The 23,427-nt window shown below is 37.6% G+C and overlaps 3 protein-coding genes across 9 annotated transcripts; 1 reads left to right on the forward strand and 2 right to left on the reverse strand.

Annotated features, from left to right (window-relative positions):
• Nucleotides 1–200: 200 nt before the first annotated feature.
• LOC148743072 (uncharacterized) lies at nt 201–5,548 on the reverse strand. Of its 2 annotated transcripts, XM_088762320.1 has the most exons (3): nt 5,376–5,548; nt 4,470–4,669; nt 201–1,906 (listed from the first exon to the last, which is right to left on the reverse strand). In XM_088762320.1, exons 1-3 carry the CDS (start codon nt 5,514–5,516, stop codon nt 1,744–1,746), a joined length of 504 nt encoding a protein of 167 aa, XP_088618446.1. In that variant the 5' UTR covers nt 5,517–5,548; the 3' UTR covers nt 201–1,743. The 2 variants fall into 2 exon arrangements, 1 of the variants encoding a protein (XP_088618446.1); XR_016002176.1 differs by lacking the exons at nt 4,470–4,669; nt 5,376–5,548 and adding an exon at nt 3,802–4,095 and having other exon boundaries at nt 1,727–1,906.
• Nucleotides 5,549–5,699: 151 nt separating this feature from the next.
• On the reverse strand, nt 5,700–8,422 carry LOC148743073 (uncharacterized). Its single transcript, XM_088738562.1, has 3 exons — nt 7,238–8,422; nt 6,738–7,029; nt 5,700–6,170 (listed from the first exon to the last, which is right to left on the reverse strand). The coding sequence occupies exons 1-3, from the start codon at nt 7,399–7,401 to the stop codon at nt 5,700–5,702; spliced, it is 927 nt and encodes a 308-aa protein (XP_088594688.1). The 5' UTR covers nt 7,402–8,422.
• A 4,583-nt stretch (nt 8,423–13,005) lies between these two features.
• LOC148743074 (uncharacterized) lies at nt 13,006–21,328 on the forward strand. Of its 6 annotated transcripts, none has more exons than XM_088762328.1 (19): nt 13,013–13,110; nt 13,655–13,687; nt 13,980–14,012; nt 14,269–14,352; nt 14,827–14,913; nt 15,032–15,073; nt 15,299–15,364; nt 15,530–15,577; nt 15,663–15,766; nt 17,018–17,100; nt 17,306–17,385; nt 17,808–17,915; nt 18,190–18,271; nt 18,377–18,437; nt 18,937–18,979; nt 19,132–19,161; nt 19,446–19,499; nt 19,972–20,007; nt 20,156–21,328. In XM_088762328.1, exons 1-16 carry the CDS (start codon nt 13,044–13,046, stop codon nt 19,158–19,160), a joined length of 1,050 nt encoding a protein of 349 aa, XP_088618454.1. In that variant the 5' UTR covers nt 13,013–13,043; the 3' UTR covers nt 19,161; nt 19,446–19,499; nt 19,972–20,007; nt 20,156–21,328. The 6 variants fall into 6 exon arrangements, with proteins under 6 accessions (XP_088618465.1, XP_088618458.1, XP_088618454.1 ...); XM_088762333.1 differs by having other exon boundaries at nt 14,827–14,907; XM_088762332.1 differs by lacking the exon at nt 19,972–20,007 and having other exon boundaries at nt 13,012–13,110.
• The last annotated feature ends 2,099 nt before the right edge of the window (nt 21,329–23,427 follow it).

Below are 23,427 nucleotides of genomic sequence, written 5' to 3' on the forward strand. Positions count from 1 at the left end.
GTTTAGGGTTAACAATAGTTTAAAATGTATATGAAAATGTTGCATATTCGAATCCATTGTTTGTAATATTGAAAAGCACAGAAACCCATTTGGGATCATAACTATTGTCAGTAGCAAACCTGCTCATTCTCACAGTCTATCAGGCAAAAGGCAAAGAGATTGGAATAAACCTAGTAAGTAATTAAAAGGGTCATTGCAAATAAGTTTCCAAAGTTTATTTGAAATTTATTAAAAAATTACAGATATTGAATACACTTTGCCTGGTGCTAAACCTGGACCTTATTCACTTTGATTATATTTGTATTGACAGCATTAAAATACATGCAAATAACCAAACCATTAATAATATATCTCATCACGTTTTTTGAAGAAAGGAAGGGAAATGAGGTTTAACTTGGATCAAACACTCATCTACCACTTGCATTACAACTAAGTTTGTTTGAAAAATTTATCCATGCAATATAAACAAAAAGAGTTTGATGTTTTCTACAGATTAATATTGAGATGATGACACTCAATATAGGCACAGTGCCTACTTCCTAACAACCTATGAGCCACTCATTCTTTAAGACACTCAACAAACTCCTTACATCTGAAATTTATGTCATTAAAAATAAGCAAGAGGTAAATAGTTAATGCTTTAAAAAAAATGTGTGAATTACAATATGGGTATTGAATAAATATTTCATTAAAAGGAAGTACAAGGGTTAATCAAAATCAAAAATTGACAACTTCTTTAGCATATTTCCATTATAATAAAATTTCCACTCTTTGAAATTATAGGGGTACCATGAGAGACCTTTATGATGGATTAAAAATTTGCTTCTATTCTTCGTAGTATATATGTATTTGTTGATTCTGGAGAATTAAGTTCCTAGTTTTTACATCAATTATGGATAAAAAGCTCTCTCTGTCTATGTGATGTATAGACTTTATCAACAAGTATTTCTGAGTGTAGCACATCTGCAGTTATTTACAATACACATAATTTCCACTCCTCTCCACCCAGATTTAATTACATGTATTTGGATTATTTAAAATTTGGTAAAATCAAATAAGGCTGAAGAGTTAACCAAACACTAAATTTGGCCTGTCCTATACTATGGATGTAACATTAACGAGTATAAATTAAAATGAAACAAAGGTAGCTTTAAATTCAATCATGTCAGGGAGGTATGAATTAGCTTAGTGTATTGCCAATTAATCCAGCCAAATCATCATGCTCACGTTCTGGAGACAAATCTTAGTTATTAAATTTGATGCAAAAATCTTGTTAGACTTTCGACATCATCTCAATATTTGTTTTCAATTTTTTTAAGATTTCATTGAGGGATGCAGTCTCATTATAGAATTGCATAATTCGATAAAAACTTGCATTTTGATGGTTCATAAAGCGAGGGATTTAGCGTGGAATTGTGAGTGGAAAACGAGGCTCAGTGATACTGTTTTGCATCTTTTGTTTTGCACTCAGGACAAAAAAAGTATATCATTGCTGTTTTCTTTACTTCTTATTAATTTTTTTTCATCCATATGATTCAAGGGAAAGCCATACTTGACTCACCAATTCCACATCAAATTGCATGCCAAAAACTAATATTGCACAAATTGCAAATTCCCTCATCAGGTAATTAATTTTCCTATAGTAGCTCTTTCTAAAGTTGAGGAGTGAAGAAATTCAATTCAATTCAAATAGTATTACAAGCTTCAATTGAAATAGTGTTACAACTTTAGGATGAAATTTCTTTAATCCTCAACAATTTCGGGTACTAGCATCTCTAATTTCATTGTTGCATGTGTTGTGTTTTGAGGCATTTTATTGGCAAGCCTCACCATCTTGCCTTCTGACAGTTTCACAACAGGCACTATGTAAATTCTTGCCTTGTCACCAGCTTTCCTCAAGGTACAACTGTTGATAAACGAGATAAATGCCGTTACATGACAATGAAATAAGTGTATGAAACGTTCCTAATGACATAGTCTGTCAATTAACTGCCTCGAGTACAGGGTATTTAAGTGATTACATTCATTCCTAACAAGCCACCTTTTGAACAAACCAGGGCACAAATCCACACCCATCCCTTAGCACAAAAGTGCTCTTTACTTATTTCTCCCAATTCTGAGGATATTTTCGGGCAAATCAGTGCTCCTCGCCTCAATTTATGTCTACAGTTTTATTTCTTGCACATACCTTAACCACTATCTAATACTGTGAAGTTTAATTCATAGTGGGGCTCCCATGTGCACAAAGCGCGTGTGGGGCAGACCCCCATACCCATGGAATAATTATGGTTAACCTCTTTTCGTTTGTTTTTCACGTGCCTGACCGAGCGTACGTACGTACATGCGTACGTGCCTTCAACTTCCACAGGTAGGGTAGGGGAGACTATCAAAACGAAGGGAGGGGGGTCTCAGGCAAGTTCTGGCATTTGCACTTCTTTTATGTTATCATTAATATTATGAACTTGGGAGCTCTGCTTTTAGGCTTGGCTAAATCTATATATTACGAATAAATGGATCGGGAGTAAGAGAATGTGTATTCTCAAGTCTAATTTTGCTCTGCTTACCAGGCAATTATCTAACAACATGTTACCCTTTTTGAGAGACAAAAATGAAATTTATGCGAAAATATGGCACTAAGGTCAGACAGGGGCCCTCTCCCTCCCCTAAGTCTCCTAATGTATCTGATGTTCTTCAACTATATCAAGGTTCTCAAGTCGTTGATAATAAACTCATAAAGGCTGAAATTTTCTAAAGAAACTGTTTGGGGCTGCGTCGGTGGGGGTAACGAAATAATTTGAATATATCAACAAAGCTGAAATGGTAAATTGGCCACCATTACGATTATAAAAGCCGATGTTTCGAGCATTAGCCCTTTGTCGGAGTGAATAGAGGAATTGTGGGTTGTGTGTGCTTTTGAAGGCAGAAAAAGGAACTACATGATTGGTGGGAACATGGCAACGAGAAAAACACGAATAAATCAGTGGAATGAAAAGCGTTCGTTGATACCTGTGGGATTTAGACTGCTGGTTTGAAAGATGAGCTTTTGTTCAAGAGTTTTCTGGCTTTCCGGGCTACCTAAGTGTAAGGAAAGACCGCAGATTGCCATGTGTTGCTTAGAATGATTAGGTAAAAGCAACGTAATCGTAACGGTGGCCAATTTACCATTTCAACTTTGTTGATATATTCAGATAATTAACTCAACCTGTTTTAATTAAATAACCGCAGTTCCTGAAGTTTAAATTTTGGATGTGTCAATTTTTTTTGGAGCCCATTTCTCTTGGTGCACGAAGATCGTTCTGAGAAAGTGTGTGGACAAAACGTGGCCTACCCTATGGCCCACCCTATGGCCTACCCAATGGCCTACCCTATGGCCTACCCTATGGCCTACCCTTTGGCCTACCCTTTGGCCTACCCTATGGCCTACCTATGGCCTACCGGTGGTCAGATCTTTAAAAGGATAGCATTGCTGGAAACATTTCAACGTTTTCCTGAGTACTGTCTTACCAACGAATTTCTTCTGTTGTTTTGGGCGCCACATTCCAATCAAAATTTCTTAACCTTCTGATAGAATAACGAAATCGAGGAACAGAAGCCGGTTAAACGCAACTTTTGGGCAAGCATCATCATATCAGCTCTCCTTTCAAATTAGTGTAATACTGGCCCTTTCTTTGGAAAAAGCAAGTAAAGTTTGCGAAATGTTTACGACGGCGATGCGTGCGTGTCCCGGGGTGCTCGTTGCAAATTCAATACTCTACAGCACTTAAAAAATTGGCCTGGCACGTTATATTAGCTTTTTCTTACCCGGATATGCTCTCCGATATAACGCCGTTCCTGATTACATTTTTACACTAGCACTCCACTATATGTCACCAACTGACCGCCATTTTGCATATCCTCTGCGACGCAATTTTCCCTTTCGTAAACGACCGTTGCCATTTTGAAACGGTCGTTGCCATTTCCGAGAACAGTCGTTTCCATTCATTACAAAATGGCAACGACTGTTTCGACAAATGACAACGACCGTTTCAAAATGGCAAAATTGACCTTTTCATATGGCAACAGCCGTTTAGGAAAGGAAATACGCCCCTGCGACCACGCAATATATTAGCCCCACCTCTCCCCTCCCCCTTAACCTACCGGTATAGTTGAGTGCTGTGATATTTGCAGTGTTTCGTTCCCTCGGACGTTGAAAATCGTGTTAGCGACCTCTTAGTATACCCTTTTGTACGCCAGCGTATTCGTTCGACTCTTACTGATTTTATTTTTATGTTCTTAAAAATCTGCCTACCGGTTGGCCATACGTTAGGCCTTAGGGTGGTCCACAGGGTAGGCCATGGCTTAGGCCACGTTTTATCCACACCCTCTGACTGAAGTTTATTTGCTCTCAGTAATGAAACTAGGATACATAGGGTCTACTCTGCAGCAGCAACTGACTCTGATATGTTCATTGTCAAGATTTAGAAACTTACCTCACAGATACGCACGCTGAATCAGCACCTTGGGAGTACTGAAGATAAGTGCAGTCATTGGTGTCGACCAGGATACACCACTGTCTCTCCCACTTTTCAAATATTGGAGAGCGCATTACTGCATTCGGCTTTGCTGCGGGTAATGTCCAGGTGAATACAGTAACCATTCCATTTGGTGTTGGTTTTATGTTTTGTGGTACCTGAAAAAAGAAAATAATATACATACTTTTGAGATAAAACATATGGAAAACATTTCATGTAAAGTAATGTGCCTAGCGAGTTTCGTAAGGATTTTCGTATGTTCCCAGGCGCTCCCTATTTTTAGGAGCTCCGTAGACTTAAAGGCGAGGAAAATCTAGGGCGATGAGCAAAATGTACCACATGTTACACCAGGGAATAAGGGATTAATTATTCTATCATTATTTCAAACCAGTACTTTGGCTATTAGTTGTCGTAATAAAACCCTTAGCCTTTTTGCAGTATTGCATCGATCGCCTAGGGCGTGGGCGAAAGACGAAAACGACGCGCACAAAACCACGATATTATGGTCAACAAAATGGCCAACGAAACGGCTCGTTGCTTACAAAAGCGAATTTTTAAGGAAACGGGGGCAAAAATTGATCCTTAAGAGTAGCTATTTTATTTCTTAGCTCGTGGGGGAGGAAGATTGCGTGACGAGCCCAAAGAACGTCTGCGTAGAAGGCTATTGCAACGCGAGCTTTGTTAAAAGTGACTGAAACTGTTTAATTATATATGATACATTTAAAGGAAACAAATTTCTATTGCATTAAAAAACTCCAACCCAAATTATGGCTTTTTTGAGTTAAGAGCAAAAAGAAAAAAGAGAAAAACGCTAACAGCCGATACCCACGCCTCCTTTGTTTGCACATTTTATCATCCACCTACCTTAGCGAGGACGTTCCAGAGAAGTTTCTGGCGTTCCTTGGTCATTAGGGACAAATGTTTTCTTTGGTTTCCCTCCATGTGTTCCTCCTTGTTTTTCCTTCGTATTGCCTTTTCGCAACCTTTCATAGCGCAGATACACATTCTTTCTCCACAATCAATCGAATGAGATGGTATTAAACACCTTTTGAAATAAAAAGAAACCTTGTCAAAAATGACATGCAGTATTAATCATCTCACATCCTTATGCCGTGTTTTGCTTCTTACTGGTACAGCTTGTAACACCAGGCTGTTTGAGAGCTGAATGATTAATACGTTACATAACCTCTAAGCAATCAGGCTACTCGGAATATAGTACGTTGGTACTATTGCCAGAACATTTTCGAAAACGGCTTCCAGCCCGCGCCAATCTCGCCACATGTGTTCGTCAAGGAAATCCTGGATGTCACGGTCCCCTTGGCGGATTCCTTTCTCCCTCTTTACGTGGTACTTGACGCGCGCCCACGCCGACTCTGCCTCTTGCGTATGTACGCCAGTAACGGGATCAACGAAGTTGTTCTGATGGACAACTATTCTGTGCATGGTCACGTTAGGAACGTACAGATGAAGGTTCCTGTACGCAGCCCAGTCGTCAGTGTGCACTTCTGACCCAGGCAGGAGGACCCTTTGAAGAATATTGGACAATGCTCGGCGGTCTCTTCTCCTTACAACTTGAAAGTAGCCGCGACAAGGACTGTGTTCCGTAGAGATCACGCCAAACATCCACACTTCTTCGCTGGCCCTGCGACCTCTTTGATACTATAACGATTAAATTTTTAAAACGGATATTTATATTGGCATTCATGCTTGTCAAAATAACGATTAACTTTGACTTGATGCGTGCGAAATCAAGCACCCTCCTGGCATATAAACCCTCCTTCTTACCAGATTTAATGGCGGGTGTTAGGCGTTCTTGTATCATGGGCACGGTAGCTAGAAAAACGGACAATTCTTCAACCTGGCTGTGCTCGCGAGCACATGTATGACTTGCAGCAAGAAAAAATGCTTGCGGATCAAACCCTATTAATATTTCGTGGTAAAATAATTTTTCCGTACGGAGAGTTGGATGTGTCTGATACTTGGCGGAAAATCTATAGACTACTCTGATTTTGGGATGTTGTAAGCTATTAAAGGCGGGCGTATTACAAGGGGGCAATCTTAAAAGGGGGCGTAACCTCTGTCAAACCATAAGCAAATAAATAAATGAGACTTGGCGAGCCCGGAAATTGATAGATTTCCTTTAAAAGTTGTCAAGAAGTTGCTACAAAACTAAGTTTTCAAACAGAAGCCTCCGTTTGAAATGAAAATTACAGTGCACTTACTCACCTTCGATTTGTGCTTGAATTGACTTTCGTCACACTTGACCACGTACACACGCCCGCCAAATGGGGTGACTGGTCTATCTTCTATATCTCTCTTACAAATGAAGCGGAGCGTGGCAAACACACGTCCAACGGTGTTTTTTGTCAATCCAACCATGGAAGAAACCCTAGAGCGCAACTCGCGCTGACTCCACAGATAGATCACAATTAGGAGTTTTTTCAGAGGAATCCGGGGAAACTCGGCGAAAAAACTGCCTTCTCTCAGAGACTTTTTGCCTCTACAGCCTTTGCATCTCCTTATAAAGAAAAATATTTAATAATTATAGACAAGGATCGATTGTTAGTCATTTTGCTTAAATTTGGAAAAGGGAAAGCAGTGGTCTAACTCGTTAGGAATTCCGATTTATGATGATCACTTATTTCAATGCTAAACTACCTAGTAGTATGTCGGTGATAGAAAGTAGATATTTAAAAAAGTTTAGTATTGGTAATGTCTATTCTTACCACACATATCCATCTACGTGGTCTGGATTTCTCTCTACTAATTCCATTCCTCTATTGCATGGCACGCATCTCAGAGGACTAGCTATCAAGTTCTGCCGCTGTAGCCAGGTTATTACATCGAGGACTGGACCATCAGTAAGCCTGTTAATGTCCATGAGATTCATCTTGATGCTTTTCGGATGCTTGATTTGCTGTATTTTACTACTTATTTTGTGACTGCTAAGAAACCGCTACTGCTGCGAAAACGAGAGGCGGAGCTGCGGCCCTTTGTTCTGTCGTTCTTTGAAATAAAATTTTCGCACTTTGTTTGTGGCCTTTTCACAATAACCATAGAAATTCTCATGCCCTCATTGGTCGAGAGTCATTTTCAATCTTCGCCACGAAGACTAAACCATTTCTCTCGTGAAACAAATGCACATTTCTGAAATTTGGACAATGACGAGTGTCCGAGTTCCAAGATTGGCATACTCGGAGAGATTTTTTAAGAGGAACTTGTCGAAGTGAAAGAAGTACGTGGCGAAAGAAAATCTTCAGAAAAAAAGTGCTGGTTCTTGGTTCGCAAGGAGGAAAGAGGGCGACCTTGTGAAAATACTTAGAGATGCCGAAGTGAAGGGCACAAAAATAAAAATGAAGTGGGTGATAACAAAATTCAGGGTAAAAGATTCTATCAATTCACTACTTAACACGAGGTAGTGAGTCTCATCGCCTCTTTGGTTACACTGTCAACAACACACACGTGAAAAAAGCAACGATCGATCATGTCACGTGCGGGTGATTTTCGGAAAACCTTGGCGCATGAACTGTACCTAAGAGATAATAATCTATTTCTACATAGATTGTGCTCAAAATATAGGTTTAGAGCACATATCAAGCGCGAAAACGTCAAAGTTCACGGAAAACTTAAATTTATGCGAATTTCTTGAATATTTATCAACTACTAATAATAATAACAACAATGGTAATAATAATAAACTTTATCTATATAGCGTCTATATCACTAATTGCTCTAGGCGCGTAAAAGTATCACAAAATGTATTTAAAAACACTGAAAAATCTAACAGCTACATTATATAAACATGGAAATTAAACAGAAATATATTTACAAATCAAAAAAGCTTGGCGAATTAAATATGTCTTTTTTGGAAGAATTCAAGGAATCGGCATTTCTTAAAGATGCGGGTATGCTGTTCCACAATTTAGGTCCTTGAGTAACTTATTCGAACAAGAACGCAAAGAGTAGGAGCTGGTAAAAAAGCTGAGAAAATTGGATATAAATCTTGGTGAATCTCCAAGGGCCTCTAAGGATATCAGTTTTTGTAACTTTAGGAGTTACCAGATAGAATGAAATATATGAAGTTCATATATTTTGAACTGCGGTATTAGATACGTATGATGCACGATCTTCGCAGTAGATAGCGCTATTTAAGCGATAGCGAAAATCAGACCTGAAAAAAGTCAGGCCTGTATGGGACTCGAACCACTGACCTCTGCGATACTAGTGCAGCGCTCTACCAATTGAGCCAACTGGGAGCAGGCCGTTAAGTTGATTCGTAATAAACCCGTGAAAGTGATAAATCAGATAGAATGAAATATATGAAGTTCATATATTTTGAATTGCGGTATTAGACACGTATGATGCACGATCCTCGCAGTAGATAGCGCTATTTAAGCGATAGCGAAAATCAGACCTGAAAAAATCAGGCCTGTACGGGACTCGAACCACTGACCTCTGCGATACTAGTGCTTATTATGAATCAACTTAACGGCCTGCTCCCAGTTGGCTTGTTAGCTCAATTGGTAGAGCGCTGCACTAGTATCGCAGAGGTCAGTGGTTCGAGTCCCGTACAGGCCGGATTTTTTTCAGGTCTGATTTTCGCTATTGCTTAAATAGCGCTATCTACTGCGAGGATCGTGCATCATACGTATTTAGGAGTTACCCTAGCTAAATAAAAGTATTTACTACTACTAGATTACTACAGTTAAGAAAATCCTCCCCTCCGAAAGCAAAGAACCATCTCCACAACTCAAAGTCGACGGTCAAGTTATAACTGAAAAGAGCTCAATCGCAAATTATTTCAACAATACATTCATAAATACAGCTGTCAACCTTTGCAAATCGTTTGTAAATGCTGCATCGAAACTCTCGTGAAGTATATCTTTAACAGAAGCTACGAACGCTACTTTTCTGTTTACTGACAGTTCTGAAACTGCTGTTCAGTCGGAAGGCCGACGACTTCAATCAGGCAAAGCAGTGGGCTTAGATAACATTCCACAAAGACTTCTAAAGGACGCTTCTGCAATTGTCACAAAACCTATTAACAGTAATAATTAATAAAGGCTGATAGTTTCGAAAGAAACTGTTTGGGGCTGCGTCGGTGGGGGTAACGAAATAATTTGGATATATCAACAAAGTTGAAATGGTAAATTGGCCACCGTAACGATTACAAAAGCTGACGTTTCAAGCAATAATTAATGCTTCACTGTCTCAGAGCAAAGTTCCTGACGACTAGCTTTTGTGGACTTGCGTAAGGCATTCAACACAATAGATCATTCTTTCTTTTTCAGGAAACTGCGCTATTTTGGAATCAAAAGCAAAGAACTGAACCGATTTGAAAACTATGACTGGCCACACCCAAGTTTTAGCAATGCCGGACTTCTGGATAATTTTCAAAGAAGGGCATCCAAAATTGTTTCAAAATCTAACGATAGTGGTCAAGCTTTAATGGATCTTAAATGGCCTTTCAGTAAATGTTATTACAGTCGAACAGTCGAGAAGAGACGAACATACTTTTAAAGTGGTTAATAAATGTATTTTTGGTAATTGTCCTCTAAACCCAACCCCAACCCTAATAATACCAGAACAAGACAGGGAAATTTGCTTCATTTGCCTCGCGCTAGAACTGAAACAGCCAAGAGATCTTTTTTTTATCATGGATATGTTGTTTATAATAGTCACGTTAATTAGAATTTTCTGTAATATTATATTGAATAAGACTTTTTTATTATTTTATATTTATTTTTGGATCCTATTCACCAGGGCTCCTATTGATAGCAGAGCTTTAAGTTCTGATGGGACTACCCTGATGTTGGGATTTCTATTTATTTTTATTTTTATCTATTAAAATGGGAGTTATATGTTCATACTTCTTTGTAAATGTTACAATGCGCGCTGCCCTATTCTGCACTAGCTGTAGGCGGTTTAAGAGAACTTTAGGTAATCCATATAAAATAGCAGTACAGACTGTAGTCCAAGTTAGTGGTCACAAAAGGATGAATAATTGCTTAAGCAGATTCACGATCCAAATATGTACTGATCTTACTGATATCAGTTAGATGGAAATGACATTTTTCGAAAATCTTTTTAATGTGGTCTTCCATATCAGCACTGAGATCGAGTATCACTCCAGGATTACGAACAGAAGAGGAGAATTGAATAGTTTCACCTCCAACATACAAGAACAAATTCCAATTTCGCCCATGTCAGTGCGAACCGAGCTCTGTCTAAGTTCCAAGCTATTCTTGACTGTTGTTAAAAGTTATTGTGATCAACGAAAACTAAAGTTTTATTTTAACGTTGATATAAAAGTATCAAACATTTATGTGGCGAATTTTGATATTTAGGTAGCCGGACAATTTTTTAGAAAGTTTTCGGCATTTCAATGAGGGACTTTCCAGCAACTTTACTAACCCAATCGAGACAGGCTTAGTTTGTCCTCCTACCATTTACCAAGTGTAATTACAAGGTGCTACATCTTTTCGTTTATTACAAAGTGCGATGGTCTGTTCTTTCCACCTAATTGCACACTCCCCCTGTTGGGGCATGGCATTGATAGGTGTATCAACAGTAGCTGTATATTTCATGAATAAAAATTGTGCTGCAAGATAAAAATTTACAGCAGTGATGAACATGGCTGAAAACTGCAAACCATATCCGTTATCAGCAAATGAAACAATTTTATGATTGTCATAGTGCCAGAAATGTTTTTTTGACATTATCAAATTTGTTAATTGAGAAACTAAACGTTTTCACATCTGCCTGTGGTGCATCACTTTATTTGATGTAATATAAAACGATTGTAAAGAATTACTTTCCGAAAACATAGCTATATTAGAACTATTGCTGCAATGACCACAGTGTAAATGTAAATACATTTTGTAAATACATTTTGTATATGTAAACACATTACCCTTTTCTTTGAGGAAAAAAAAAATCCTGCAGAGAAATCAGGAGGGAAAAAATATCCCGCAGAGCATTTAGAATGGAAAAATATCCTGCCCAGCAGATTGCTAGAAAAAAATTTTTCATGACCAGAAATCACCCCCCCCCCCCCTTCCCCTCTCCTCAAAAGTTAAATGGTCGGCCGCTTACTTCAATTCAAAAGCCTGGAACGAAAGCCATTTGTAGCACACGAAAGTCGTTTCTGTTTGCATTATTTTGATTATCACCTAGCAGTTTTTGCGTTTCCATCGCCGAAATTGCCCAAGAATTACGAAAATAGTTCTAATTATTTTTTTATTTCATGCCCGAGATCAATGCAGGCAATCCCAACCGGGCAAGATCGGCCCATCTTGCCTACTCCGGTAGCCAATCAGAACACAAGGTTCACTTCATCTTGCCCACTGGCGCTGCAAGCGATGTAGTAAAGTCTGTTACTACAAAGTGCAACAGCTTTTTCATTACAGAGTGTGACAAGTGTAATTATAAAGTGCGACAAGTGTTATTACAAAGTGCGACAGATATAGCAAAGTGTGACAATTGTTGCAAAATTGCGACAAAACAGCCCTTCAAACACCTTTTTCACGATCCTATGAAGCTGAATAATTTGACATTTGGCCATACCATCCAAGAATCAATTGTGTTCTAAAATGTTGAAAACTGAACAGACACGAATTAAAGAGCCAGGTGAACAAGGAATGCACCAAAATAGAGGGAGGACCGTATATTCCATCCGATGATGGAAAAAAAAAAATGTCGATACGTGAAGGATCGAACTTATAAAAACTCTCATCGGAAACATCTGACGGTGTATCAAAATTCATTAAAGTATGAAGACTATCAATCGTATGTTCTCGTTTGAAAGTGGCAACTTTGATATGATGTGCATCCTTAAAAGGAGCTTGTTTCTTGACCCCTCCTTGATCAAATTAGCATTCAATAATGTGGATCACAATAATTATTATCCAAACTGATTGCAGTTTTATTTTATTAAACGGCCCATTTAAAGGTGATTGTTCACAATGGAACGTCTACATGTGATCCCAATGGATCCAGATAGCCGTCAAAGTGAGAAAAATATTCATTAGCAATTATGAGATGTAAGTTTTCAAATGTCATATCATTTACCGGCGAGTACATTTAAAGCGCTTCGACTCTCTAACATCTTTAATTTATTTCGACCGTTTTTGTTGATAAAGTACTCAAACAGCAATGTCGACGGACAGGACAAGACGATCAAGAAGTATGAAACGTTCTTTCATATTGCTACGCTACTACGATCAGCTGAAGGTAACGCGTCCCAACATCCAGCGGGTGTTGGAAAGTAGTGGAAGAGTCACCCAGCTGGAATTTCCGAACAACTCCAGTACAGCTAATCTGCAAGAGATCGTATTGAATGGTTTCAGGCAGCATCTAAATAGTAGGGAGGCGTCGAGGTAAAGCTGACAAATAGTTAATAGGAAGTAACAGATTTCTGGCCCAGAAATATGTATTATGTAGCGGTTAACCGTTTTTTTTTTTTTTAGATTGCTCTTTTATCGAACTGTCAGTAGTTCTAACCTGTTGACCCTGGCTGGCACATGGGATGATATGTGCGGGGATACAATGAAGGCAATGTTCAAAAGCCGCTGTAGAGTGTTCATGCGATTAGATCGAGGTAAGATAACTCTTAAAGAAAAGGGCAAGTCAACTTCGTAGTTAGAAAAGGCCCTAGGGAAAGAAAACATTTGCATAACGACAAGACATGCCCAAGTCGCAACAGCAGTCCCGATAAACTTTTAACGAGGATTACTGGAAAATTCGAACCAAGTCTTCCGACATAACTTTTAAAAGTATGCTGAAGTTTGGAGATAGAGCACGTTGCGGTACTTCATGCTTCACGCGAGCGACGATGCGCAAGTGGCGGGGTCTGGCCCGAGTTGAATCGAGTCTTGACTCACTAGTCCACGGTACAAGTGCTGAAGAGATCTTCTGCTTACAACGTAGAAAATGCATTTTTACAGTGTATTCGGAAAAGTTCGTCTGTTCACGGGACTGAAGAACAACAATGTCTAGTAGAATTATGGTTACGAATATCTGTCTCATTCAAGGAGTACTCATGTTAATCTGCACCATATTTAACTATGTCTGCACTCGGCTCAACTACATCAGACCGTTTCTTTGAAATGTAATGAATAACGTCGTCTTTCTCTCTTTTTCAGATAGCACGAATCAAGATCAGGATGGCGAAGCAGGTGATTATTAATTAGTGAAAAGATCAATATCATATTTAAGCATTAAAGGTTTTTCGAAGAAGATCGAGCACCCGCCATATACCGGTAATTGTAGAACTTTCCTTGCCTCCTTGCCAAGGACGTGATTGAAATTCATTCCTAGCTTAATTGATTGTGATGTTCTGATAGTAACTGCAGTTTCCATGAAAAGATGATCTTAAGTGATTCATGATGTGCTGAACCTGCACTCGGCTAAACTACATGATTCAGTTTCTTTTAAATTAACTTAATAACGTCGTTCTCTCTTTTTCAGATAACACGAATCAAGATCGAGATGGTGCAGCAGGTGATTATTAACGAAAAGTTCATATCATATTTATGCATTAAAGGTTTTTCTTAGACGATCGAGCACCCGCCAATTATCGGTAATTGGAGAACATTCCTTACCGATTGAAATTCGTTCTTAGCTTAATTGACTGTGATGTTACCATGAGTAATTGCAGCTTCTGTGAAAAGATGATGTTAAGTAACCTAGAATACTTTCCAAGAGAATCACTTTATTTCAACCCGATCGTTCTTTTCTTTAATGCTTGATACAACAGGGCAATCAACATCAGGAACTGGAAATGTTGGAATTGGGGTAGCGAGAGCCCCCAACGAGGTGGTTGTGGTAGACCCTCCAGAAGGTACATGACATTATGTGTTATGATTAATAACTACTAGGATAGTCAGAAATGAAACTTGATTTGGTACCAATAAATGGGGCTGTAACGCGAACATGTCAACTGGTGTTTAGATGAGAGTATACAAACACGTAAAAACTTGTGTTAACATTTAATTTAGGTGGACCCTAAAATAGCCATCCATATATTATTTGATTTCAAATAATTTTTATGGCCACTGCCTCCTATGGAGGTGAGGCCATAATGTTGACTTGGTTGAGTGAGTGATTCGAAAGGATAGATGGATAGAGGAATGGTGAGGTTCTTGAGGTAGCCACTATAATTTTTCATTTCTCTTTGATATTATTATCATTATTTTAATCATTAATTTATTATTATGAATGACTATTTGTTACCATCTATTGGGTACTCAAAAAGATGTGGGATGTAATAGTAGTAGCCATATCCAGTCTTAACTGCCTATTTTTTTTACTTCAGATGAAAACACAAGTGATGAGGAACTTGGTAGACCTATCTTCACTTCATCACCAATAGTACATCAAGTACCCATTGTAGCAGGTACATGTAGGTATACTTTCCACACTTTTTCTGTCTGGAGAACTAAAGTGTAGGGTAGCATTGCTCTTGCAGCTTTAATGAACTTGTTTTCCTTTTTTTCTCTTTTTCGTTTCCTTTCAATTAGGTGACCAGAAAAGAGCAGAGATGTTTGTTGAAAGCCTATATGGTAAAGATGAAGGAAGTTCAATATGTAATTATTTCTGGAGTTGAGTTACAAACGGGATGGGCATAATTATATTGCACAAAGAGATATTAAGAATGAAATACCCACTTGAAAAGACTATGAGAGTTGTAATAACTTGAAAGACAAAACTTATAGCTGAAAGTAGTCAATTCATGCTGTTTATAGTCTTTGTAATCATTCATCCTAAAGTTGTTCTCAATCTCCTAGAGTCAGTAGTCACATGCTGTCCTATGGCAATGGATGGCCACATTTTGGCTGCACAGGCAGTACAAGGTAATAGTGTAATCCAACAATTATATACAAATTTTAAAGGTCAAATATTGGCTTGTCAATCCTAGTTCAAATTATATTTTGATAGGTTTTGAACATGAATATTGTAAAATAATGTAATAGAAGAAAGGGAGAATAAGATAAAAAAAGACATGTAATGTTTTTCAGTGGGAACAGTGGAAGAGGAGGTGGATCAACTGGTTGGTGCAGAAGCGAGTAAGTAAAGACTTGGAATGAATCATCTTAATCTGGTCCTGCAAAGAAGTTATGTGCACAATTGATTCTACATTCTTACTGTTAGACCCAAGATGTGGACCAGCCTATGATTTACAGCTTCTAAGAAAACTAATGGTAGCACATGATGTGCCCCCAGTGCTACCATTCCTGTGCATAAATGCACGAGAAGTAAGTGTGTGAAGGTTTGTAGGGATGATTTTTTAGATAAGAGTTGCATACAAAGTCTCTTCAGGTTATGATGGACAAGTCACAGTTGGCCTAGTCATAAGCATGTGAAACTTCAGATTGTGTTGCAGTCAGGTTCATGACCTTGCCATATGTCAGGGGGTTTTGTGTTTGAATGAAATACATTCTTTCTCAAAGTGCTTATTTCCAGCCTGCACCATTAATGACAACCAGAAAACTTGCAGGGAAACCTAATCAAATGCTGGGGATTAACCTCTTAGGAGCCAACAGCTATACATGACCTTGTTTCTTGAGCTAACCGCCTCCCAGTTAGCTCAACCGCCTCCCGGTTAGCTCAATTGGTTAGAGCGCTGGACTGTTGTGCGGGAGGTCGAGGTCGATGGTTCGAGCCCCGGCCAGACCAACACTCAAGTTCTTAAAATAACTGAGGAGAATGCGCTACCTTTCTCTAATAAGAAATGGATAGAAATTCTAGTGTTCTCGGATAAGGACGAATAAACCGTAGGTCCCGTCTCCTGCATCTATTAATTAGATAATTTGGTTAGGCAGGGGACGTTAAAGAACCCACTCACGAGATTACTGTGATGTGGTCTGGCCTGTTTACTGGGAATTGGAGGGAGGGGGCATCTTCAAATAAGTTTCCTTCGATTGTTTGTAAAACTGCTGATGCAGTCTGGCCAAAGTCCCCCGAACATTGTTGTGATGCTCATTTGATCATATCGGCATGTTAATTTGCGCAATATAAATATTAAATTATTAAATAAATATTAAACTATTATTTCTTCATGGGACTCACATTTCATTAATTCTAAGTTCTAATGTTGCAATTTAGAATCAAGTGTAGTATTACAACTGACTGAGGTCTATCTTGGGTTCATAGTGTTTTTACATAATTGTATAAAATGTACATTTAACTTTGTGTTCATGTTTAGTTTTTTTAGCGCTTTGCGTCCGATTGTAGTGTTAGAATTGTGACATAAAACACGTCACTTAATGTTTTGACATTTCTAATAAATTCTTCCCATTCCCTAAATTATACAGTTGAGTCATCACTAGTTGAAGGTTACATACATCAAAATACACTGAAATGAAATGCATGTCTTATGAAATTAGAGGTTCTGCACGATATTGTTTGGAAGGGAAAGACGAAATTAATGTTGTGCATTTATACAATTAAAAGCAATTATTATTATAACATTCAAAAAAATCTTATTATCTAAATATTGAACTCAGATGAGAAAGCAGTGCCACCAGGACTGTATTCCTTTGGTGCTCATCCGCTACAAAGCTTTGCAAAAGGCCATGGATACCTTAAGGTACACCTCCTATAAATCTCTGCAATATAACTTCATAACAATCAGAGCAAAGAATTATACAGTGGTCATGCTTTGCATTTCATTTCATTAGGGATAAGTGATTCTAGTTAAGCATATTTCAATAATAGCTGAGATGTGCAAGTCATATTGTAGTATTGTATCCATCACTTCATTGAATATAGTACACACTACTGGTTCATTTCAGAGCTTTGTTGGATATATCAGATGTGTTGGGAACCTGCTATCTGTGTGCCTCCCTTCAAGGCAGCAATTTTGATAACAGTGGTAAGTGTTTAGGCTTGATTACCAACCTCTGTTATTATTATTGTTATTATTATTATTATTATTATTATAATTATTATAATTATTAGTTGTTGAGACACTGGTGGTTCTCCTGGTGACTCACATGATTATCAAGCTGTAACCCAAGGAAATCATTTTCAAATTTTTTTCCCACTTTTACCATGAAACAGCAGTTTATTGGACAACAAAAGTCAGCTCTCAAAAGGCATGTAACCTCAAACAGACTTTTCCATAGTTCATTGTCAATCACAACATTGTCTTGGAAAATAAAATTTAGGAAACAAACACAAATTAGTTGTTCAACAAAAATGCATGCAAAAGTAATATGTTTTGAACAGAACCATGCAAAAGAGACATTGTCATGTCCTCAGTAATGTAATGAATTGAATGTCTTATTTGCATAGCTTGTGGGAAACATCAACAATCTCAACAATCGAGTGAAGATGTGGAGGTCAGGGTGATGCACCCCACATTAACTTCCAACAGGATGATAGTTGGAAGTTTGATAGCAGGTCAGTGCAGGCATCTGAGCTTCCAATTTGTTGCTCAAATTGTAACCTATCAAAGGTATCCCATACATGGTAATCCTGTAGCTGACAATCATAATTTACAAAAATCTCAAATCTCCTGATTGTCTTCTGATTTGGGAGTTTTAAAAAACATTTACAAACAAACAAACCAAGAAATGAAAAAAATTCAAGTGTATGATGTTCTGTTAAATTATGCAATTTAACACTGATAATTATCTCGTTGTGTATTAATGGTATGGATGACTATGTCTTCAAGGAAATGAAAGTAGCCTTACAAGAGAGTTGGTAGAAGCAATACACCAAGGCAAGGAGGCTTCAAATGCTCTAAAGGCTCACAGGTTAATGTTGCAGTGTGCTATAACTAACTATTGTTCAGGTTGATCTCATTATAACCATAATGGTTTAAGTTTTGTAACTCAAACTACATTAATTTGAATTTACAGGGACCTCTTGGAAAGGGACAGAGCTATAAGATTACAGCAGGAAATTGAATTGCAAGCTTCTGTAAGTTTGGTAGATCACAGATAAATTGGCAACCATTAAATACACTGTAGATTCAAAATTGTGTAGCAAAGACAGTTAAATCTGCGTATACCACACCTACAGCACAAAAATTCCAATGCATGTACATTAGAAAAAGAAGTGTAAACTGCTTATAGAAAGAACTCATGGTGTATATCTTTTTGGTAGAAGAGAAAAATTAAAAAATACAAACAATAAGGAGGAAATTAACTGAAAATACCATTGTTGGCTTTCTGGATAAACCAATCAGACACCACAAAGATAGCACTATATGAACTAGGAAACAAATGTAGCTTTATTGATGTAAACAGCTGATAGAAAGAAATCATGATGTAATTTTTTTCTTTTTGTAGAAAAGAAAAATTAATATAAAAACGAGAATGAAGAAACTGCAAATACAATCGTTGGCTTTATTTGAAATGTATTTTATAAAGTGGTGCTTTGAATTACATATACTTTATTATGAATTCCACTTTTTCAGGAGGCTTTAGACAGGCAAAAGCAAACCACAAACAGAGGAAAGAGTAAGTTTAAGTTACTTTGTTGTATATTTTTAAAGATTTTTTAACCTTACATGAGCAGAATATCAACATGGTTCATTAACAGATATATTACTTCCAAATGAATTTCTAAATCTTGGCATGTCCATTTCCATTTATTCTAAATTCAATCACAGGCCCAAAGACCTCAGGACTTAGAAAATGAGGTAAATAATGCAAATGTTCCGGCAATTGTATTTATTAACAATAAATAAACCAGATAATATCTGAAAAGTAGTATTCCAAAAATCCACATCAACAGAAATGCGTATACCAGTAGTATGTATATATTAGTGTATAAGTGAAGGCATCTGTTTTTGCACAGAGTGAGATGTGGCTGTATATAGTGCTATTAAAAGCAAAACAGGAAATTGGGAAATTATCACTTTTATGCCCCATGTTAATTGTCTACTAAATTAAAATAACTCATTGTATATTACTTATATGGCAGGCTGATCTTGGTGAAGGTGAAAATTTGGATGAAACTGTGGTGGATTCTGCGGAGGTAATGTCTGTACTTCCTTGAAACTGCCAAAACTAATATGGCTTAACTGGCTAAAGTGCAAAATTGGACTTTGATTGATTTACTGGATATTCCCAGTTATGGCTTTTAAGAGTCCTAGATATATCTTTGTCTGCAATTGACGTGCTCGTCAATTGATGTTCCTAAAAAACTCTAATACGAGGAAAAATCCAGCAAACTCACTGGCGTGCAGTGAATTTGTTCTTCCATGAGTTTCTAAGTGTTGGTCAAATGCCAATTTCCTCACTGTACTTTGAATTTCAACTGCACGTGCAGCACTGCATGGTGATAATTATCAGCAAAGCAAGGTGAAATTTTTTGGGTTTAAATGATGATTATGATGGTTTCTTTGCAACTCTTTGAACACTGGAGAAATTATTGCCTTAATAAGTCTTAATAAGTCTTGGGAAATACTTTGATATGAGTAAAACTCCAATTAATCACTTTTGTTTAGGTCCGCAAGAGAAGGCTCGCAAGGGTTAGTGAAGGGGTAATTACTATTTATGATGTATTTCAAAAATTATCCATTGCAAGTCTTTTTTAAGTGAATAGTAAACCTTTCATTTTGAAAACAACTTTGAAGACATAGGTGGTCAAACACAAACAAATAAAACTTGATTGTTTTATATATTTTGTAGGAATCTTGTAAATATCCCCGTAATAATGACAGTGACTGTGATGAAGATAGTAGAATTGTAAGTATCGTAAGTGGTTTGAAATGAAGTATAGTTACTATTTCAAAACTTGAAGGAAAAAGTGCAGATCTTTTGAAGAATTTATTTGATTAAAATGTATTTTCTTTTTTTTTGCAGACTTTCAAGAATTGATAATTTGTATTTTTTTAGTAAAATCTCAATTGTTGAACTTAATCCATAAATTTTCATTTCTATTTAATTTTTAGTGATTTCTTCTTAATAAGTTATTATGTATTACCCATATTGTAATTCATATTTTTATAAGCAATACAACTATTTAAGTTGTGATACAAGTTGTGGATTGGTTTTATTCAAATTAAACTTCATTTCCCTTCCTTGATGTTGTTTTTTCTTCAAAAAAGGTATGAGATATATTATCAATAGTTTGTCTATTTGCATGTCTTTTGATGCTGTCAATACAAATAATGATAAAAGTGAATGAGGTCCAGGTTCAGCACTAGGCAAATATAAGTGTATTCAACATCTCTCATTGTATAATAATAAACTATAAGTGAATCTCGCAACTTGATTAACTGAATTAAACGGGAGGTGATGATTATTGCCAATGTGACACAAAGTAAGAAATCATTCGCTGAAAGCAAAACGGATGGGTTAGCTCAATGATGGTACAAATAGAGACTTGCACTCTCTAAATGAACTGTTTATTGTATCCATTAATTTCTTTTCTGGCAATAGATAGGTTTCACATCATTTTGATTTCAGTATCAACAAGATTACAAACAACTATGCACATGAAATGAAATGAAAGAAAAGTTCTTTTCGTCGATATGTAATGGTGGCCTTAATAATTTCTTCTTTCATACACTGTTGAGGGTCTTTAAAGCAAAACTGATTTTAAAAGGTTTGCTCAGTGATCATCTAAACAATAGAGGCTCAAACTCCCTCAGTTAATAGTTGATATTATCCATTCATTCATTTCTGATCATTAATATTGGTTCTCACAACTACAATACCCCCCTTCCTGTTAATCCAGCCGAACAACTGAAATAAATTTGAATTTATTCAATTTAGAGTTTATTTGCATTTGCACACGACCCCACAAGCTGTTCAGCTTTAAACATTATCGTGTCTAAATAAAGGTGTTATTATACTGTTGGCAGTTATGAAAAATTTATATAAGTAATTTTGATTTCAGTAATTTTGATTTTCAATTTACAATAAAGCGAAGCACTTGTCAAACTTGAAAAGTAGTATTTCCGTAATGAAATCGACACTGACACAAGAATTAATATCATTCCAAAGTTAAGCAAAGTTGAATTCGAAATCTGTCGAAGTTCTCTACAAATTCTCGGATGACGAATTTGCTCCACGTGATTTTTTAAATGCAAGCGTAAGAAAGGCAAATGTTGTCTTTCCATAAATTTTTTTATGCGGAGATGTATCCGTTGATAAGAGAAAAAAAAGAATAAATGCTGTGTACTGTAGGAATTCAGCTCACAACCTCTCGCTTTATGGGCTACCAGCTAGTTTTACAGTCAGGGGTCTTAAAATCAGGGGTTCTTACAGTCAGGGGTTCTTACAATCAGGGGTTCTTACAATCAGGGATTCTTAAAATCAGGGGTTCTTACAATCAGGGGTCTTACAGTCAGGGGTTCTTACAATCAGGGGTTCTTACAATCAGGGGTTCTTACAATCAGGGGTTCTTACAATCAGGGGTTCTTAGAATCAGGGGTTCTTAGAATCGGGGGTTCTTACAATCAGGGGTCTTACAGTCAGGGGTTCTTACAATCGGGGGTTCTTACAATCAGGGGTTCTTACAAGCAGGGGTTCTTACAATCAGGGGTTCTTACAATCGGGGGTTCTTACAATCAGGGGTCTTAAAATCAGGGGTTCTTAAAATGAGGGGTCTTAAAATCAGGGGTTCTTAAAATCAGGGGTCTTACAGTCAGGGGTTCTTACAATGAGGGGTCTTAAAATCAGGGGTTCTTAATCAGGGGTTCTTATATTCAGGGGTTCTTACAATCAGGGGTTTTTACATTCAGGGGTTCCTACTATCAGGGGTTCTTACAATCAGGGGTTCTTACAATCGGGGGTTCTTACAATCAGGGGTCTTAAAATCAGGGGTTCTTAAAATGAGGGGTCTTAAAATCAGGGGTTCTTAAAATCAGGGGTCTTACAGTCAGGGGTTCTTACAATGAGGGGTCTTAAAATCAGGGGTTCTTAATCAGGGGTTCTTATATTCAGGGGTTCTTACAATCAGGGGTTTTTACATTCAGGGGTTCCTACTATCAGGGGTTCTTACAAACAGGCGTTCTTACAATCAGGGGTTCTTACAATCAGGGGTTCTTAGAATCAGGGGTTCTTAGAATCAGGGGATCTTACAATCAGGGGTCTTACAGTCAAGGGTTCTTACAATCAGGGGTTCTTACAATCAGGGGTTCTTACAATCAGGGGTTCTTACAATCAGGGGTTCTTACAATCAGGGGTTCTTACAATCAGGGGTTCTTAGAATCAGGGGTTCTTAGAATCGGGGGTTCTTACAATCAGGGGTCTTACAGTCAGGGGTTCTTACAATCGGGGGTTCTTACAATCAGGGGTTCTTACAAGCAGGGGTTCTTACAATCAGGGGTTCTTACAATCGGGGGTTCTTACAATCAGGGGTCTTAAAATCAGGAGTTCTTAAAATGAGGGGTCTTAAAATCAGGGGTTCTTAAAATCAGGGGTCTTACAGTCAGGGGTTCTTACAATGAGGGGTCTTAAAATCAGGGGTTCTTAATCAGGGGTTCTTATATTCAGGGGTTCTTACAATCAGGGGTTTTTACATTCAGGGGTTCCTACTATCAGGGGTTCTTACAATCAGGGGTTCTTACAATCGGGGGTTCTTACAATCAGGGGTCTTAAAATCAGGGGTTCTTAAAATGAGGGGTCTTAAAATCAGGGGTTCTTAAAATCAGGGGTCTTACAGTCAGGGGTTCTTACAATGAGGGGTCTTAAAATCAGGGGTTCTTAATCAGGGGTTCTTATATTCAGGGGTTCTTACAATCAGGGGTTTTTACATTCAGGGGTTCCTACTATCAGGGGTTCTTACAAACAGGCGTTCTTACAATCAGGGGTTCTTACAATCAGGGGTTCTTAGAATCAGGGGTTCTTAGAATCAGGGGATCTTACAATCAGGGGTCTTACAGTCAAGGGTTCTTACAATCAGGGGTTCTTACAATCAGGGGTTCTTACAATCAGGGGTTCTTACAATCAGG

Source organism: Stylophora pistillata, chromosome 1 (genome assembly GCF_964205215.1).
Source record: "Stylophora pistillata chromosome 1, jaStyPist1.2, whole genome shotgun sequence".
Taxonomy (NCBI): Eukaryota; Metazoa; Cnidaria; class Anthozoa; order Scleractinia; family Pocilloporidae; genus Stylophora; species Stylophora pistillata.

Coding starts and splice junctions, on each gene's coding strand:
- LOC148743072 (XM_088762320.1), bottom strand. CDS start 5,516: ATGTGTATCTGCGCTATGAAAGGTTGCGAAAAGGCAATACGAAGGAAA. Junction 4,670..5,375: donor TCTGGAACGTCCTCGCTAAG/GTAGGTGGATGA, acceptor TTCTTTTTTCAG/GTACCACAAAACATAAAACC. Junction 1,907..4,469: donor TCAGCGTGCGTATCTGTGAG/GTAAGTTTCTAA, acceptor GTTTATCAACAG/TTGTACCTTGAGGAAAGCTG.
- LOC148743073 (XM_088738562.1), bottom strand. CDS start 7,401: ATGAATCTCATGGACATTAACAGGCTTACTGATGGTCCAGTCCTCGAT. Junction 7,030..7,237: donor CACGTAGATGGATATGTGTG/GTAAGAATAGAC, acceptor TTTCTTTATAAG/GAGATGCAAAGGCTGTAGAG. Junction 6,171..6,737: donor AATTCAAGCACAAATCGAAG/GTGAGTAAGTGC, acceptor TAATCGTTATAG/TATCAAAGAGGTCGCAGGGC.
- LOC148743074 (XM_088762332.1), top strand. CDS start 13,044: ATGTGCGGGGATACAATGAAGGCAATGTTCAAAAGCCGCTGTAGAGTG. Junction 18,272..18,376: donor AATGCTCTAAAGGCTCACAG/GTTAATGTTGCA, acceptor TTGAATTTACAG/GGACCTCTTGGAAAGGGACA. Junction 18,980..19,131: donor AACCACAAACAGAGGAAAGA/GTAAGTTTAAGT, acceptor ATTCAATCACAG/GCCCAAAGACCTCAGGACTT.